This window comes from Ambystoma mexicanum, chromosome 1q (genome assembly GCF_040938575.1).
Source record: "Ambystoma mexicanum isolate Mex_15411 chromosome 1q, UKY_AmexF1_1, whole genome shotgun sequence".
In the NCBI taxonomy this organism is placed as follows: domain Eukaryota; kingdom Metazoa; phylum Chordata; class Amphibia; order Caudata; family Ambystomatidae; genus Ambystoma; species Ambystoma mexicanum.
Genome location: NC_090922.1, coordinates 1547911789 through 1547930319, shown reverse-complemented (window position 1 = coordinate 1547930319; position 18531 = coordinate 1547911789). Strand labels below are relative to the sequence as shown.

At 46.4% G+C, this 18531-nt stretch overlaps 1 protein-coding gene across 1 annotated transcript in view; it reads left to right on the top strand.

Annotated features, from left to right (window-relative positions):
- Window positions 1-17922, top strand: part of LOC138551897 (zinc finger protein 268-like) — a 140466-nt gene extending 122544 nt beyond the window's left edge. Inside the window, exon 3 of the mRNA XM_069642508.1 lies at window positions 12923-17922. Coding sequence (XP_069498609.1) covers window positions 14312-16213 — 1902 coding nt within the window. The 5' untranslated portion in view covers window positions 12923-14311 and the 3' untranslated portion in view covers window positions 16214-17922. The remainder of the gene's footprint in view (window positions 1-12922) is intronic.
- Window positions 17923-18531: the final 609 nt, after the last annotated feature.

Here is an 18531-nt window from a genome sequence, read left to right as displayed (position 1 = left end):
TGCAGCTAACAAGTACTTTCCCGCGGTTGTCCAAAGTTACACCCGTAACTCCACCTCCAGCTGCGACTGAGAGGGAGGTACAACCCTGTGTGGTAGAGTTAGACTCTGAAGAAGAGCTAATGGAAGGCCAGGAACTCATTGGAGATCTGGATCCTGTTGACCATCCTGAGCTGCAGTCGTTACTGGCAGAAGGTGGACCCAACCGGGCAGACTTCAGTAAGGGACAGAGGGAATGTCCAACTCTGGAAGGTCTTCGCCACCAGGCAGAAGCTCAGGCTGAAGGGCAAGAGCCTGGGAAATACAGGTTGCACTGGGAAGATGGCCTCTTCTACAGTGAACCGATCGAGTCTGCACCTGGAGACTACAAACGACTTGTAGTACCCCAAGAGAACAGACCGTAGTTCTTGCAGTTAGCCCACGAGATTCCTTTGGCTGGTCACTTGAGTTTCAAGAAGACCAAGGAAAGGCTATCTCTCTAATTTTATTGTCCAAAGATAGTGGCCGAAGTAGAAAAACACTGCAGGAGCTACCACACCTGCCAGACCTCTGGTAAGGTTGGCGCCAAGAATGTGGCACCTTTAGTGCCTCTCCCAGTAGTGGGAGTCCCATTTGAGAGAGTAGGGATTGACATTGTTGGTCCCTTTGATCCTCCAACCTCCTCAGGCAACAGGTTTATACGTGTTGTAGTAAACCATGCTACTAGGTTTCTGAGGCAATTCCTATGAGGACTGTTACAGCTCCGGGTGGCTAACGCCCTTCTTGGTATTTTTACCAGGGTCGGGTTTCCTAAGGAAGTAATCTCTGACAGGGGGTCAAACTTTATGTCCCACTACAAGAAAGCCATGTGGAATACCTGTGGAGTTACGTACAAGTTCTCGACAGCCTACCACCCCCAAACCAATGGGTTGGTAGAACGGTTCAACCGAACCATGAAGAGCATGATAGGTGCTTTAGAAGAACCCCTTAAACGAAAGTGGGACCTTCTACTGCCATGCCTTCTCTTTGCTTATAGAGAAGTCCCTCAGGAGGGAGTAGGTTATTCTCCCTTTGAGCTCCTCTATGGTCATCCCGTCAGAGGTCCATTGGCCCTGATTAAGGAGGGGTTGGAGAGTGCTCCTTCCCCCAAGCCAGTCAAAGTGACTGACTATGTGATAGGTATCTGGAGGAGAATGTCGCACATGATGACAGAAGCAAGCGATAACTTGAAAGCTGGACAAACCTTGGCCAAGCACTGGCATGATCAAAAGGCTAACATGGTTGAGTTCACTCAAGACCAGCTAGTTCTCGTTATGATCCCAACAAGGCAGAGAGCCTTGCAAGACAAATGGATGGGACCCTTCAGAGTTGCGGGTAAACTCGGAGAGGTCAACTATCTGGTGGACTTGGGCAATCCCAAGGAGGCTCCGACAGTCTTCCACACCAACCGACTCAAAGCGTATGTCTCGAGACCTGATGTAGGAGCGTTGCTTCTAGCATCATCCGAGGAAGAAGAAGAGAGTGAAGCTCTTCCTGATCTCCTCAGAGGCTTACCTTTAGATGAAAAAATTGAAGGAGTAAATCTCTCTTCAAATCTGACACCTGAGCAACAAGAAGAGTGCAAATCTATGTTGAATCAGTTTGCCTCTCTGTTCTCACTTTCACCAGGCTTGACCCCTTGGGGCCAGCATGACATACTCACTGGTGACTGTCTGCCAGTCAAAAGCAGAGGATACCGAATGTCAGAAAACGTACGAACCCACATCAAAGGTGAGGTCAGCAAGATGCTTGATCTCGGGGTAATAGAGCCCTCTACTGGTCCATGGTATAGCCCAGTTGTGTTAGTACCAAAGGCTGGATCTAAAGAGCTTAGATTCTGCGTGGATTATAGAGCTCTTAATGCAGTCACCAAGACTGATGCCCACCCTTTGCCAAGAACAGATGAGTTGGTGGATAAACTTGGCGCCGCCAAGTTCCTCAGCACATTTGACTTGACGTCAGGCTATTGGCAAATAGCCCTGACAGACCATGCCAAGGAGAAAACTGCATTTTCTACCCCCGTTGGCTTATACCAGTTTAAGGTAATGCCTTTCGGACTGAAGAATGCACCTGCTTCATTTCAACGGATGCTAAACCAGGTTCTGAATGGGATGGAGGACTTCTGAATGGCATACTTGGATGACATAGCAGTGTTCAGCAATTCCTGGGAAGAACATGTAACCCACCTAAGAGATGTTTTGCAGGCTCTTGGACGAGCCAATCTGACCATAAAGGCGAGTAAATGCCAAATTGGACAGAGTAAGGTAGTCTATCTTGGACATGAGGTAGGAGGTAGATAAATAAGGCCTTTGCTCAGTAAGATTGAAGCTGTGCAAAATTGGACAACACCTACTACTCAGACCCAGGTGAGAGCCTTCTTAGGCCTCACCGGGTATTACAGGAATTTCATTGAGAACTATGGGACCATAGCTTCTCCTCTGAATGTCATCTCCTCGCCCAAATTTCCTAAAAAGGTTAGATGGAACGAGGAGTGTAATCAGGCTTTTGAAAACCTGAAAAAGGCTCTTTGCCAAGCCCCAGTACTCAGAGCTCCTGATTACCGCCAAACTTTCATTGTGCAGACAGATGCTTCAAATGTAGGAATATGTGCCGTACTCAGTCAACTGGATGGGAAAGGTAGGGAGCACCCCGTTTGCTTCATCAGCCGCAAGCTGAAGGATCCTGAAACAAGGTGGGCAACAATCGAAAGAGAGTGCTTTGCTATCGTGTGGGCTCTGAAGAAGTTTAGGCCATACTTGTATGGTTCTACTTTTGTCATTCAGACTGACCACCAACCGTTGAGCTGGTTAATGCAAATGAAAGGGGAAAACCCAAAACTACTGAGATGGTCGATCTGCCTGCAAGGGTTTGATTTTACCATTGAGCACAGGTCAGGGTGTCACCACCAAAATGCTGATGGTCTCTCTAGGATGTATGTCATCGACTAGAGGTATGAGATTCATCCAGGAGTGGATTAAATCTTCCTGTCCCTTAGTCTGGGGGGGGCGAGTGTTAGGGAGAATTCTCTGTTTCGGCTGAATTTCCTAACCTAGTGAGTCCCCCAGCAGCATTGCTGGATTTCTGGAGTTTGTTTTTTTCCATCATGCCAAGAGTGGGGCTCTTTTCTCCCACTCTTGGACATAAATGTGGTTAATTCCTTTGAATGTCCATGTGTTCTATGGGCTATGGGGTCTTCTACTCCATAGGGTCTCATATGTTTTGCTATGTGTGTTACACCGCACCCTCCGTGCCGTAACACTGGGGCGTCCTAGAGGACCCCCACCATAGACTCCATACCCTGGGACTGACTACTGTCTCCCAGAGCATGTAAAGTCACCATTGGCTTTACTAGACCTAAATTTACTAACAGAACTAGTACAAACCATCCTATTGTGGACGTACTGGTAGGGGTAATTCGATTACCCCTGGGTCTGTTATTCGAGGGGGCACTGTCCCGTGTCCCCTCTTCGAGTTTTGGCTGGTGGCAGTGGAAACTACTTGTTATATTCGACCCCGAATATAACTCTATGGGATTCTTCCCATTGTTGGAGGTTAATACTTTTTCTCGTTAGTCTCCAACATACCACCAGTTTATTTGTCTTAAACAAATCTATTGGTTGGTATTTTCTGCCAGAACTCGGTTTTTAAAATGGCGTCTGTGTTCATCTCTGTGACTCCTAAACCAAAGGTTGAGCCCTTTGTTCCACTTTTGGCGGGCTTCTGCACAGAAGCTCTCAAAGTGGTGCCATTCTGTCTGGGTACCACAGGGGGTGTGGGAGGGGGTTTAGGCACCCTGGACTGAGTTGCCTTGCCAACTCAAGTCACACTCTGGTGTGATTGGCCCAAGTGGTGAGCCACCCCGCTCACCACTTAGCGTGTTTTGATTGACAGCTAGGCTGAATGAATGGGGGTTTTTCTGCATAAAAGCAGGGCTTTTGGGACTGGATCTTCAGAAGTCGCCACAGGACCTAAGAATCCGACGAGGGTAAAGCTGAGCCGACCTGCAACGATGACACCTCCGGTGGAGCCCTGCTGAACCCACTCACCACTTCCCGACGACAGAGGAGATCTCCCCGCCGGAGAGTCTTCTTCCCCTGACTGGTGGGCACAACCAGTCCCTTTGATTTTTCTTCGCTTCCAGGGCGTAGTGGTCGAATTGCCCGTGCTGAGCACCCCGCCAACCGGATAGCCACTAGCCCATACCGCGACCAAAAGGTGGTGCCTTGTGGAGGAGCACTCCACGGCTGGTCTCTTCCCTGGTGGTGCAACGATCTTCAACTTTTCTTCGACGACGAGATCATCTCTTCTCTTGGCAAAGCCCCAACTTGCATCCACCACCAGGAACAACTGCCCCCGCCGGAGCTGTCTCTCCACATACAAGGTACCGTGTCCGCCTGGCTTCCCTCGTGACGGGTAGCGTGAGGTGTCTTAATCCTCGCCTCTCCAATGGGTCGCCTCCAAGCTTTTTTAACTTTCTGTTCTCAACTGGTCCAATCTTTCTATAACAATTTACGACAAAGACTCGAAGTGCATTTCCACTGTGATACTTTTTTGGGACATATCGCCTTGCCTCTCTCCGAGTGGGCCTGGCCTCTGAACTTTGCGATCTACAGTAGACCCTGCCTTACTTGCCTTGCATTTGTTCGTAAAAGTGTTGTTACAGAGTTGATTTCATACCCTGCCTTTTCTGTCCCATCCTAAAGAATATTAGAGTGCCATATAGGTTGAAGCATTCACCTCTGTCTGCAAATAAGTGGTGCCGTTGAACCTAGACTTGTCGAACTATTGCTAGGGCGATTGATTTACTTATAGTAATTGTAATTGAAGTTGTTTGCCTTATTAGTGCCAGAGTGTTTTCCATAGATGTGTTGTTATAAATAAATACCTTTATATCTTTACACCCAAGCTCTGTTCTGTGTTTGCTTGTTCTACTGTGTAAACTGCCCTATTTTGTATACTCCACATACTGCCTAACTTTTCTTGAGAGAGGTCTGACTGCTCAGCCACAGCTACCAGGTGAATCTGTGTGGTACAGACAGTTACCAAGTGGGTTTACTGCCAACACCTGTAAGCCTAAATCTTTTGCAGTGGTCCTAGAGGGAACTGCACAGCTTTTCCGCTTAACAGTGGGTGAACAAAGGAGATGTCTGGGAAGTTTTTGGGTTCTAAGTCTATGAAGTCTGACTGCTGGAATGGGGGGCTGAGACTGTGTGCTGTTATCGACTGGTAATGTGACGTGTGAGTTCAATGCAGTGCCGTGATTGTGGTGTACCAGGTGTGGGTGAGGAGGAATGGGGGCCATTATTGTGAAGGCTAAAGCGATGGTTGTTAGAATGGTTAGTCTGAGTGTGGCACAGGGAGAGAAGGTGAGTGGCTCTTTATTGTGAATGGAGTATGGTAGCTTGGGCAACATGATAGTGGGGGAGTCACTGAGGTGAGTGCGTGCAGCAGGTGTGTGGCGAGAGAGATTAGTGTGATAATGTATCTATTGAAGCGGAGGAACAGTGGTGGAAGACTGCTCGGTTGGAGTGGGAGGGCTTGTCTGTATAGCACTAACAGCGCTGCCTAGAATCTTTATTCAGTGCTGGCAGGAAATGCTATGTAGTGGTAGGTCATAGATACATTTATACCAATGCCTAGATTTGAATTTCAGAGTATAGGCAGGACATGCTAGGTAGTGTCACAAGTACAGGTTTAACATTTCTACAGTACCTAGATACAATTTTCAGCATATGGGCTCAAAATGCCAGTAGTGGTCGGTAACAGATGCATTTATACCACTGCCTGGATACAAATCTAGGAGTATGGGCTGGAGGAATTCAAGCGGGTAGGAAATAATAGTGGCAATCCACTCGGGCAATCGAGAAGGGGCTTCCCTTCAAACGTTAAATCGACCTGCTGGTTCACATATGTGGCAGTGGGCATCTAACACAGTACATATTTGTCAGGCATAGTGTCGTAAGCAAGTGTTATAGGCAAGTGTATATCAGGGATGAATAGCAATAAACGTCAGGCGGGTTCAGTTTAGTGGCCGGTATTCTAGCTCCAGATAGATGCCGTGGGCCAGTATGTTAAGCTTTTTCGCTTGCCGGTATGTTCAAGTGATGGAGGTTATGGAACACAGTCGAGCACTTTGGCTGAGCAGTTTTACTGTGATTGGGTTGGAATGGGTGAGCATCCCTCACATGGCTGCTAGTGCCCGCTCAGTAGAGGGGCATAAACTGGTCACACGAGCGAGTTAGGGAGTGTGTGGAGGTACGAAGAGGCAGCGTACCGTTGCCTTGCGTCGGTTGCGCACGGTCAGCACCGACTTGTCCTGACTTGGTCACTGTGAGGGGGTCAGATGTGTATCAGCATCAAAGAGCATGGCGGCATTGGCACGAAGGCTGTGGTCTGGCCAGGTGGAGGTGAGGGGGAACATCGGCAGGTTCATGGAGACACATGGGCAAACAGACCGGAGCAGGCTCCAATCACACACAGGGCAGTAATCTCAGCGGACACTGAAAGGATACTAAACATTCACCACATTACAGGGCCAGGCATCTGCGAGAACGAGTTTGTGCGGAGCTGATGGGAGGTGGAGGGGGGAGCCAGGGCTGGCTGTGCACGGCCCTGGGGAGAGTGAGAGACAGGCCTTTTAAAAATCATTCCTGGGCTTAGCAAAACATGGCGTTCGGGACGTCACAAAATGGAGTCTCAGTGTAAAGGCTTTGGTCATTCCGAGTTGGGTGGTTAGGGGTTACAGGTGCCGGTAAGGATGCAGGTGCCGGTAACCCCTTACCGCCCTATTCCGAGGTTACCTAACGGGACCCGCTAAGGACGTCTGGTCCTCAGCGAGTCCGGTTAGGGGACTAGGGCGCAAATAACAGGCCCGCTATTTGCAGGCCCGTTATTAGCGCCTTCCCCATTCCCTTTGAGCCCTACGGGGGTCGAATGGGAATGGGGAATGGTTTTCAGAATGGGGACTTTCCGGGTCGTTCTAGATTGGAATGACCCGGAAAGTCCCCATTCTGTCTACGCAGACCCGGACCCGGGTTTTAATGCAGCCATGGTGTTAATAGCACCATGGCTACCTCCAAACTCGGAATGACCCCCTTTGTCTCTTGCTTTTGTTTATAATTTTAGTATTAAGTCCGAATTAAGCAAGCAGACAAACAGGGGGGGATGTCTCCCACTTTTAGTTGACCCCATTTTACGCTGGAATGTCAAGGAGGATGGGAAGGACCACCTCTCCCTAACATGAGTAAGAATAGGTGTAGGAGCTGTGCGAGGGTACATTTTGAGCTTATAAGTTCCTAGATCAGTAGTAAATGCAGTTCAGAACTGTCCACAAAGTACGTACCTGATTGCAAACACGTCAACATGCCCCACGTGAGGTCACGTGAGACGGTCCGGAAAGTCTGCGATGATGTCAGAAGTTTGCGCATGTCGACAAACTCAAAATCCATGGAAAAAGTTGCAAAAAGTGTATGGAAGTGTTAAAAATGATGCTGAAAGGTGGGAAATGGCAGCGTTTTAAGGTGACATTTTGTAAATTGGACAAAAAATTTGCTATATTGGTGTAAGTATGAAAGTAGGAAGTTGTAGGAAATTAGCATGCGCTGGTGAAAACCCATTTAAATCACTGAAAAAACTTTGTTAAAGGGACGTAGGGACGTTATGGTTAAGTTACACTAATAACCTATGAAATTCACTGAAAAAACTTTGTTAAAGGGGCGTTATGGTTAAGTTACACTAATAACCTATGAAATTCACTGAAAAAACTTTGTTAAAGGGAAGTTATGGTTACAAGTAAAAATGAAAAACCTCAGAAATCAGGCAGTTATGGTAAGCTAAGCAACCATAACTCGCGCCACCACCGTGCACTGCTAAAACTAACACCCAGGACATCAAAAATGACATCACAAATGTCATTGATGACATCGCTGATGTCATCACATGTGAAATTAATTTTGCTGAAAAGTCCCTACAAAGTCCCTGTTTATTTGAGCGCGAGCAGCCGGCGATAGTATAGACATGGGGATGGATTCTAATAGGTCTTTTAGGCCCTGCTCTTCACCCTGTTTTTGTGCTTGATAGAGGGCTCTGTAAAATTGCACAAACATCTCAATAATGGCCTGCTCTGAGTGGCGCTGCACCTGGTGTTCATCCCTAACACCCACTATATGACACCGGCCCCCTTCTAGTCTTACCATATTAGACAGAGTTCTTCCTGGACTCCTCCTTCGACCTATCGTCTCGCTGCAGTGGGTCTGGCAAAATACTTAATTTCCCTGTCTGCCAACTTCCAGAAATCCTCTAATTGAGTTTTAAATGCAGCTAGCTCCAGGGTTTTAAGCTGGTCTTTGTTGTCTGCTATGTCCCTACGTATAGTGCGCAGTACCCAAAAATCACTTGACATAGCCATGCACCTAATGTATACCTTGAACATTTACCATAGCACTGGAAGTTGGGGCAGAGAGCGGCAATGCGGTGGGCACCAAGTGCCAGGTATTGGTTGAACAGCCAGGAGGAGAGGTTAGACCGCTGGGGAACACCACAGATAGAGATGGAGATAGAGGAGATGAAGGACCCAAGTTGGACCTGCGAGGGTCGATCAGAGAGGAAGGAAGTCAGCCAAGCCAGGGCCTGATTGGTGATACCCAGGTTATCACGGAGACGGTTGAGCGGGATGGCATGGTTGACCGTGTCAAAGGCAGAAGAGAGATAAAGTAAGATGAGGACACAGGGGGTGTTGGAATCAAGGTTGGAGAGCAGGTCTTCACGAATGTTCAGGGGAGCAGTTTCTGTGCTTCTGGCAGCTCTGAAGCCAGACTGATGGTCGTGGAGACAACCAACAGATTCAGTGTGAAGATTAAGCTGGGAGATGGCCAGCTTTTCCAGGAGTTTGCCCAGGACAGGAGTGATGGAGATTGGACGATAGTTAGCCAGGCAGGAAGGGTCGGCAGAGGGTTTCTTAAGAAGAGGGTGCTTCAGGGGGGAGGGGAAGACTCCAGTGGCGAAGAAGTGGTTGCAGAAGTCAACCAGAACAGGAGCCAGGGTGTCAATGTGGTCCTTGATGGTTTTGGAGGAACAGGGATGAATTTGTTTTTACAAGACTTTCATAGATCGGACTTGTCTAGAAACCTCGTCTGAGGAGAACAGGGGAAAGGCAGTGAAGGAGGGAGGGAGGTGGCCGAAGAAGGGCCAGAGAAAGAGCAGGGAGTAGAGGGAGGAGGGGGAAAGGAAGAGAGAAGACAGGATGTCCTGAGTTTTAGAGATGAAATGAGAAGCCAGGGCTGTGCAGGGGGCCTGGGAAGGGACAGGAGATGTAGAGACTCCAGCAGGATTGGCCAGCTCCTTGCAGATTTTAAAGAGGTCGGTCGACTTGTTAGATGCCTTGGAGATGCAGGCATGGATGAGGGCTCTCTTCTTGGTACGGACGGAGAGCCGGTATTGCCTGTGTAGCAGGCGGCAGGGCAGTTTGTCAGAGGATGTACCGGAAGCACGCCATTTCCTCTCAGCCACACTGCACTGAATTTAAGGGTGACGAGGTCTGAGTCGTACCAAGAGTTGCACTTGGCTTTGGGCTTCAAGCGGATCCTCATGACAGAGGCAAGAACATCGAGAGTATCAGATATAGCAGAGTGGAGCATGGAAAGGGCTGTGTCAGGGTGTGAGTCAGCCAAGGGGGGTAAGGGGGTGAGAAAGTGGCAGTGAAAGCCTCATCTGACACACGCTTCATAGGGTTAGCAAGTCTGTGTTGAGTAGGCACATCCGATGGTGTATCTGGGTCTGATTACTAGTTTGTGGTGAAATTCAGCTGACGTGGACTCCACCCCATACCACCATTCACCAACAGTTGGGGGTGATTGGTATGTTAGCCTCAATGTATGCAACAGCCTCCTCTGGAATCATAAAAAACAAAATTTTACCCCAGTGCTGTATGCGAACCTTGCCGGAAAAAGCATTGCATAGGAAGTGGCCATCTCACGGAGCATGCGCTTAACACCCATGAAAGATTTTCGTTTCAGCTGGGCTGCAGCAGAGAAATCCAGGTAGATGTGTATTGTCGTGTTTTCATAATTGAGAGGACCCTTCTCCCTGGCAAGCATCACGGTCCCGGTAATTCAGGAGCTTTGCAATAATTGCCCTGGGGGGGGGGGCTCCAGGCAAGCCTGTACAGTTGGTGTTCTATGGGCACCTTCAACAACACACATAGCGGAAAAGCTCTGGTCTCCAAGCAAGTCTTTAAGCAGTTTTTCAATAACCATTTCGATTGTGCCGCTGCCAAAGCCTTCCAACCGTCCCACGATGCGTATGTTACTCCTCCTTGATCCAGACTCGAGGTCGCTTTAGATAGGGCCTTCTTTAGGTCTGTGGCAATTGTCTTCACCTGGGACTTAATCATATGAACATCCTCAGCTGTCACAATTCACGTTTCAGCCTCCATCATTCTGGCCCATAGACCTTACATTTTGCAATTGAGGGTGTTTATGTTTGTTGGAATGCCATCTAACTTGTCCGTCATGGAGGCAAAGCCAGCTTGCATGCTTTCCATCAGCTATTGAACGTTTTGGGCATCAGCAGGCGGATCCATGTGGCTCGCTGTCACCTGGGTCGCAGGGGATGCCTCTGCCTGGGGCTGGCTAGATTGACACACAAATGCCTCTATTTTATTTTGCTTCCTCGGGCTGACTCCCCCCTTGGTCATGGTTACGGGTGTAGGTTTGTAGATGGGCAGGCAGTTGCAAAAGTATGGGGTCTGACATTTCAAGAGGTCCTCTGCCACAAGCAGTACAATGTGATGCCCAGTTCCAGTTGCCAATCTTCTAGTCCTCCCCCTCAAAGTGCTTGGGCTAGATGATACAGCCACCAACAGCTTGCCCGTGGTCCTAATCTGCAGCCCCAAGTAACACCCACTGCAAAATCAGGAGCAACTTCAGAGCGTGCGTGTTCCTGGTGTCCCCGCAGCTGGGCCAGTAAATTGTGCCTCAACTCAGAGAACCAGCCTGCCCGCGTACGTTTGTGTCACTGAGAGGGCAGGGGGCTGTGACAAGCTTCCGGCCCACACGATAGCCCTTCCAACAAACAGCTGTGTAGCATCTCAATTGCATGCCAGACAGTCTAGCTGGAGCGTTTCCTCACCCGCGTTTTACTCCGGTGGAGGGTCACTGGGGTTCTCCTTCCACACGGGCATATAAAGTAGCTGGGATATGTGCAGCACCCAGCTAGAGCGCAATCTCTCTGCTTGTGCCTCTTTCCCCACAGCAGCCACGGACCTTGGCCTCCTTCGCGTTCCCCACCAGGCGGCAGGAGTCTTCGCACCGCACCGGTCCCCAGAGTCGGCTGCCACGTCACCAGCCTGCAGGCCACTCAGACCATGTTACTGAGAGCGGCAAGGCACACCAGCCCCCAGGAACAGATGTTCACCAAAGTTTCAGGACACAAGCAGCGACTCTCCCAGCGTCGGTGGCACATATTATATCACCCCTCCGACCCCTCTAAGCGGAATCCACAGCACATTATGCAAGCGGCATGTTCCGGTGCTCAGAGAAAGGCAGCCATCTTATGCCTGCTCAACAGCGCCCCCATTTGTAGAACATTCTTAAGTGGCAGTTGGTTTGTGGAAGTTGACTATGTTGATAGGCTTTCATATAGAGTCTGTTTAAGGTATCAGGTAATAAAATTGCAGCAAAAATTTCACCAGTAAAAATAATTGCGGCAAAAATGCTGTGGTTTGACCCGGTAAAGGTGTACCCCATTATACCATTTAAGGTGAGCGGGCATTACATGGGTGTCCCCTGCTCACCTTAAATGGCATAATGGGTCCAGGGGTTGCAGGGGTGTCCCCTGCACCTTTTAAATGATCGTGGCAGCAAAACCACAGCATTTTTTGCCGCAATATTTTGTATACACGGCCATTATTCCCGCGATTTTAAGACATGGAACCCTGTTTAACTGATTAGTGGATATTTGTGTGACTGTAAGCAGGCAATGAGGGAGTGTTACAAACATAACAGTAAAAAGGGTAGACGGGCTGTCTTCTGCGATGGTGTGCACGTGCAATCCGGGTTTTTAATGATGCACGGCGTGGAGAGGGAATAGTGCGGAGACTGTGGATAATCATAAAGGTGCATGGATTATGGTCCTTGTATGCTAGAGAAATGTGTTTGGGACAGAAAAGGATTTCTGTGCTTTTTTTCTCTTTCTGTACTATGCAATTGTCTATTATTCCCATTAGCATAGTATAACATGCTAATGGGAATGTTGGAGAATCTTGAGTCAAACATCTGTACTGAAAAATGTAAAGTAGATGGAGAATTATTTTTCATTTTACAGATGTCAGAAATTTGTTTTTTCTTTACAATGTTAGGATTGCATTGAAAACGTTCCTGTAAGAAAATTGTAAGGGAAGATTTACAGTGTACAGTACTACTGTACATAAAAACAAAAAAAAGGCTAAAAGGTATTTGTTAACAAACCCCAAAAAACAATCAAAAAACAAAGGTTCTTCTGAGAGCCACCACCAAATAATAAATAACTGAAATTGAATTTAAACCCCCCAACTCCTTTGAATGGCGGCCCTGATGATTAACATATCCTCTTAACCTGATTGTCACCCACAATGATTTTTGTCCTTATGTTCTTGGATGATAACATCTTCAGATTAAATAAAATACTCACTATTTCTACTGCATGTCATCTCTGTCACATGACATGTTATCATTGGAGCAACACTACTCTGCCAGCTATCGGGGTGCCTATCCCCAACAAATGGCACTCTATTATTCAAAGTTGTGTTAGTTACTATGTGAGCAACTAATGCACAGCAATGTTACTGAGAAGCCGTCTGCCTGTTACATGTGATGCCGGCGACTGTGAACGTGTTGAAACTAATATTGTGCTTCTCCTTTTACTTCAATAGGTGATAGATGGCCCAGAACACGCAACAACAGTGATTGTTAAATTCCCTGGACTATTAAAGAGCAAAGCTTCAAACCAGCATTACAGACTGATGATGGCAACAGTGTTAGATAATGATGGCAACAGTGTTTGAAAACGATGGCAACAGTGTTTGAAAACGATGGCAACAGTGTTTGATAAGGATACCAACAGTGCTTGATAATGATAGCAACAGTGCTTGCTAAGGATAGCAACAGTGCTTGATAAGGATACCAACAGTGCTTGATAACGATGGCAACAGTGCTTGCTAAGAATAGAAACAGTGCTTGCTAAGGATAGCAACAGTGCTTGCTAAGGATAGCGACAGTGCTTGATAAGGATACCGACAGTGCTTGATAATGATAGCAACAGTGCTTGCTAAGGATAGCAACAGTGCTTGCTAATGATGGCAACAGTGTTAGATAATGATGGCAACAGTGTTAGATAATGATGGCAACAGTGTTTGATAATGATGGCAACAGTGATTGCTAAGGATAGCAACAGTGTTTGATAATGATAGCAACAGTGCATGCTAAGGATAGCAACAGTGCTTGATAATGAGAGCAACAGTGCTTGATAATGAGAGCAACAGTGCTTGATAATGAGAGCAACAGTGCTTGCTAAGGATAGCAACAGTGCTTGATAATGATAGCAACAGTGCTTGATAATGAGAGCAACAGTGCTTGCTAAGGATAGCAACAGTGCTTGATAATGATAGCAACAGTGCTTGCTAAGGATAGCAACAGTGCTTGCTAATGATACCAACAGTGCTTGATAATGATGGCAACAGTGTTAGATAATGATGGCAACAGTGATTGCTAAGGATAGCAACAGTGTTTGATAATGATAGCAACAGTGCATGCTAAGGAAAGCAACAGCGCTTGCTAAGGATAGCAACAGCGCTTGATAATGATAGCAACAGTGCTTGCTAAGGATAGCAACAGTGCTTGCTAAGGATAGCAACAGTGCTTGCTAAGGATAGCAACAGTGCTTGCTAAGGATAGCAGCAGTGCTTGCTAAGGATAGCAAGAGTACTAGCTAAGGATAGCAACAGTGTTTGATGTGCAGAAAAGACAAGGTTTTTGACTTTGCCTATTATTTCGGAGAGAACACATACGAGTGCTAGTTTATATACATTCAGAGTGTAAGGCTAGTTTGTTTCAATAATTGTTTTGAAACACCAGTAAATTTAACATACCACTATCCATGCGCTGAATATTTTAAAAGGTTCAGTCAGAGGAAAAAGTGTGTTTGTCACCAGAAAGGATCTACAGATGAAATAGCTCACCTGTGCCCTGAATTTGAGGAAGGGTTCAGTGAAAAGGTTTCACCGGACAAAATAAACTGGCGAGTAACCTTACATGTGCACAGAATGTGGAGACGTTTGCCATCTGAAGAACATACGTATTGCCCACATCAAGACCTAGGTGAAAACCCTTATCGGTGCACTGAATTTGAGAATACTTACCATTTGCATAATGCATTTATCTGCCAACCACAAGTACATACAAGCCAGAGACCTCATGTGTGCACTGAATGTGGGAATGAGTTTCCTGATGAGGGACATCTTACTCACCACCAGAGAACACATACAGGTGGGAAACCTCATGTGTGCAGTGAATGTGGGAAAGGGTTTGCTCAGAAGGTACGTCTTATTAGCCTCCAGAAAAAACATGCAGGTGAGAAACCTCATAAGTGCACTGAATGTGGGAAAGTGTTTGCTCAGAAGGGACATCGTATTCACCACCCAAGAACACATACAGGTGAGAAACCTCATGTTTACATTGAATGTGGAAACGGTGTTGCTAAGAAGGGAAATTGTATTAAGCACCAGAGAACACATACAGCTGAGAAACCTCGTGAGTGCACTAAATTTGGTAAAGGGTTTGCTCAGAAGGAACCTCTTATTAGCCTCCAAAAAACACATACAGGTGAGAAAGCTCATATGTGCACTGAATGTGGGAAAGGGTTTCCTGATGAGGGACATCTTACTCGCCACCAGAGAAAACATACAGGTGTGAAGCCTCATGTGTGCACTGAATGTGGGACAGGGTTTTCTCAGAAGTCAGATCTAACTATCCACCAGAGAACACATACAGGTGAGAAACCTCATGAGTGCACTGAATGTGGGAAAGGGTTTGCGCACGAGGAAGGTCTTATTATGCACCAGAGATTACATACAGGTGTGAAACCTCATGTGTGCACTGAATGTGGGAAAGGGTTTGCTCAGGTGGGACATTTTATTAGCCACCAGAGAACACATACAGGTGAGAAACCTCATGAGTGCACTGAATGTGGGAAAGGGTTTGCTCAGGTGGGACATCTTATTAGCCACCAGAGAACACATACAGGTGAGAAACCTCATGAGTGCACTGAATGTGGGAAAGGGTTTGCTGAGAAGCGACATCTTATTAACCACCAGATAACACATACAGGTGAAAAACCTCATATGTGCACTGAATGTGGGAAAGGGTTTGCTCGGGTGGATAGTCTTAGTATCCACCAGAGAACACATAAAGGTGAGAAACCTCATCTGTGCACTGAATGTGGGATAGGGTTTGCTCAGAAGCGACATCTTATTAACCACCAGATAACACATACAGGTGAAAAACCTCATGTGTGCACTGAATGTGGGAAACGGTTTGCTCGGGTGGATAGTCTTAGTATCCACCAGATAACACATACAGGTGAAAAACCTCATGTGTGCACTGAATGTGGGAAACGGTTTGCTCGGGTGGATAGTCTTAGTATCCACCAGAGAACACATAAATGTGAGAAACCTCATGTGTGCATTGAATGTGGAAAAGGGTTTGCTCAGAAGGGACATCTTATTAACCACCAGATAACACATACAGGTGTGAAACCTCATGTGTGCACTGAGTGTGGGATAGGGTTTGCTCAGAAGGGACATCTTATTAACCACCAGATAACACATACAGTTGTGAAACCTCATGTGTGCACTGAATGTGGGATAGGGTTTGCTCGGATGGATAGGCTTAGTATCCACCAGATAACACATACAGGTGAGAAACCTCATGTGTGCATTGAATGTGGGAAAGGGTTTGCCCGGGTGGATAATCTTAGTATACACCAGAGAACACATACAGGTGTGAAACCCTATGAGTGCATGGAATGTGGGAAAGGGTTTTCTCAGAAGGGAGATCTTAATAGCCACCAGAGAACACATACAGGTGAAAACCTTATGAGTGCAATGAATGTGGGAAAGGGTTTGCTGAGAAGGGACATCTTGCTAGCCACCAGAGAACACATATAGGTGAGAAACCACATGTGTGCACAGAATGTGGAAAAAGCTTCAGTCTGTGCAGTAACCTTATTAGGCACCAGAGTAAACATAAACTTGAGTATCCATTTCAGTGTACCTAATATGGGAAATACTTCTGTGCACCGGATGTTCTTATCCACCAGGAGGGAGGACATGTGGGTGGTGACATCTCTTCTGCAATTGAAAATTCAGAGAGGAAGCAGTGATTCTTCAATGGGACAGCATTTGGCTATTTACTAAAACTGTTATGAGCCTGCCTCCACAGCTGTTCCCAGTTTCCTTTAGCACGCAAATAGTGGCTAATTATGGTTGAATCTCTGCTGGTTGAAAATCATCCCTTCTGGAATATTCCGAAAGGAGGCTGTACCATCTGTGTTAAGGTACCCATCCTATGGAACACTTTGCCTAAATTAATGTGCACCAACATTTTGAAAAAGCTTAAAGACTCAGTCGTTGAATCAATGACTATAGGCCCTCATTGGATATATGGGGCAAACTGTTCCATGATTTGTAGAAACTCTGTAAAGAACAAATGCATATTTTATTTTACATGAATTGTTATATGTAGTGAAGCGTGAATTACAAAGATGTTGCATTTTCTATTACTTTAAAAAGGGCCTCTATTGGGAATGAGAATTCAATTTTTACACCACTACAACATTCCAAATGATGCCCTCTTTATCACAGTCGGAGAAGGTTGTATTCTCACATGGCTAATTAGACTAAGCTTGGCACATCACATGGGAAAAGGCAACGTTTATCAGGGAGAAAACATGGAGAATGGAATCCATAAAACTGGAATTTCCAATATTTCTATGAATGGCACACCTGGAATGCCCTGCGCGCTAAACGCTGCAGTGTTCCACTTTTACAACACATTGTAGGGCACTAGACTCTTTTCCGGATCCCCTCTAGTGTCTTACACTATTGCCTAGCTCTAGTGAAACACCTTTCATCCCCAGCTCCCCTCTAGTGTATTACACTATTGCCTATCTCTAGTGAAACACCTTTCTTCCCCAGCTCCCCTCTAGTGTCTTACACTATTGCCTATCTCTAGAGCAACACTCTTCTCCTCAGCATCCCCTCTAGTGTATTACACTATTGTCTGTCTCTAGTGGAACACTCTTCTCCTCAGGACCCCCGCTAGTGTCTTACACTATTGCCCATCTCTATTGGAGCACACAATATTAGTAGATAGTTGCCTGGCCTGGGGTCAGCATGTGGAGATACAATTGCATAAGGGAGGCTGCATGGCCACTCTCAAAGCACAGTTTTAAAAGAAAGAGCATGGAATAGATGTCAAGTGTCACATTCACATGTAAGTTAATGAATTAAAAAAGGTAACATTTTATGAATAGAGTAGAAAGGGCGAATAGAATTCTTCACTGAGTTGTTAGACAATAAACCCATGCACATTCGGAAATGAAATGGTGCCTTTTAGTCTAAAATGGAAGTGTTGTGGGTGTAACAATATCATAGCCATTATCTCTGAATTACAAGAAGGAAGAGTGAACACAAATGTTTACAAAATGAAATTAGTCCTGGATAAGCTGACACGTTGAATGTAAACCTTACCTGTGTTCATGAACTGAATGAATGCTGATTAAAAGAATATTGAACTTCAGCTTATATGTAAAAATACATTGTTAGTAGTACCTCCATTTATATGTTAAATCTTTGGAATAAACTTCTTCCTGGAACACAGGCACGTTTATTTGTTTTAAGTAGTGTGGTGGCCATCCTTTACTTTTAAGTACTTTAGATGTAAAATACGCACAACATCTTCCCCTGGTTCCTCTTCCCTCAATTCCCTCCCAACCTTACTTTCTGACCTCTCCTGCAATAAAAAAAAAAGGTTCCTTTAGGAACCACCTTTCACAATTAAAAAATAGACTAAAAGAAATAATCTTATAGACTCCATGTACTTTACATTTCTCAAAAAAGTAGATAGACTCAATAAGATTCTCCAACAATTACCGGGTCAACGGGGTAGTAATACCCCGGTGATTCCGGCAATCACGAAGGCGGTAATTCACTACGAGTCTGGCAGCAGCCTGCCGGTTTTTTCGGCACGGCTACCGCCGGACACGTAATGAGGCCCAATGTGTGAATGCAGTTCATGCGCCCAGCTTCTGTTGGTGCCCCTTTCTTGTGAATGCTGCTCCTGCACCCAGCTTCTGTGGGTGCCCCTTTCCTGCAGGGACGTCATTTCACCAAAATGCCAGGAGACCCTTGACCTCTGATGACATCACAGGAAGTGATGTCATTTGACCCCCCTCGGATCCTACCCCCAAGTGACATCACAGGAA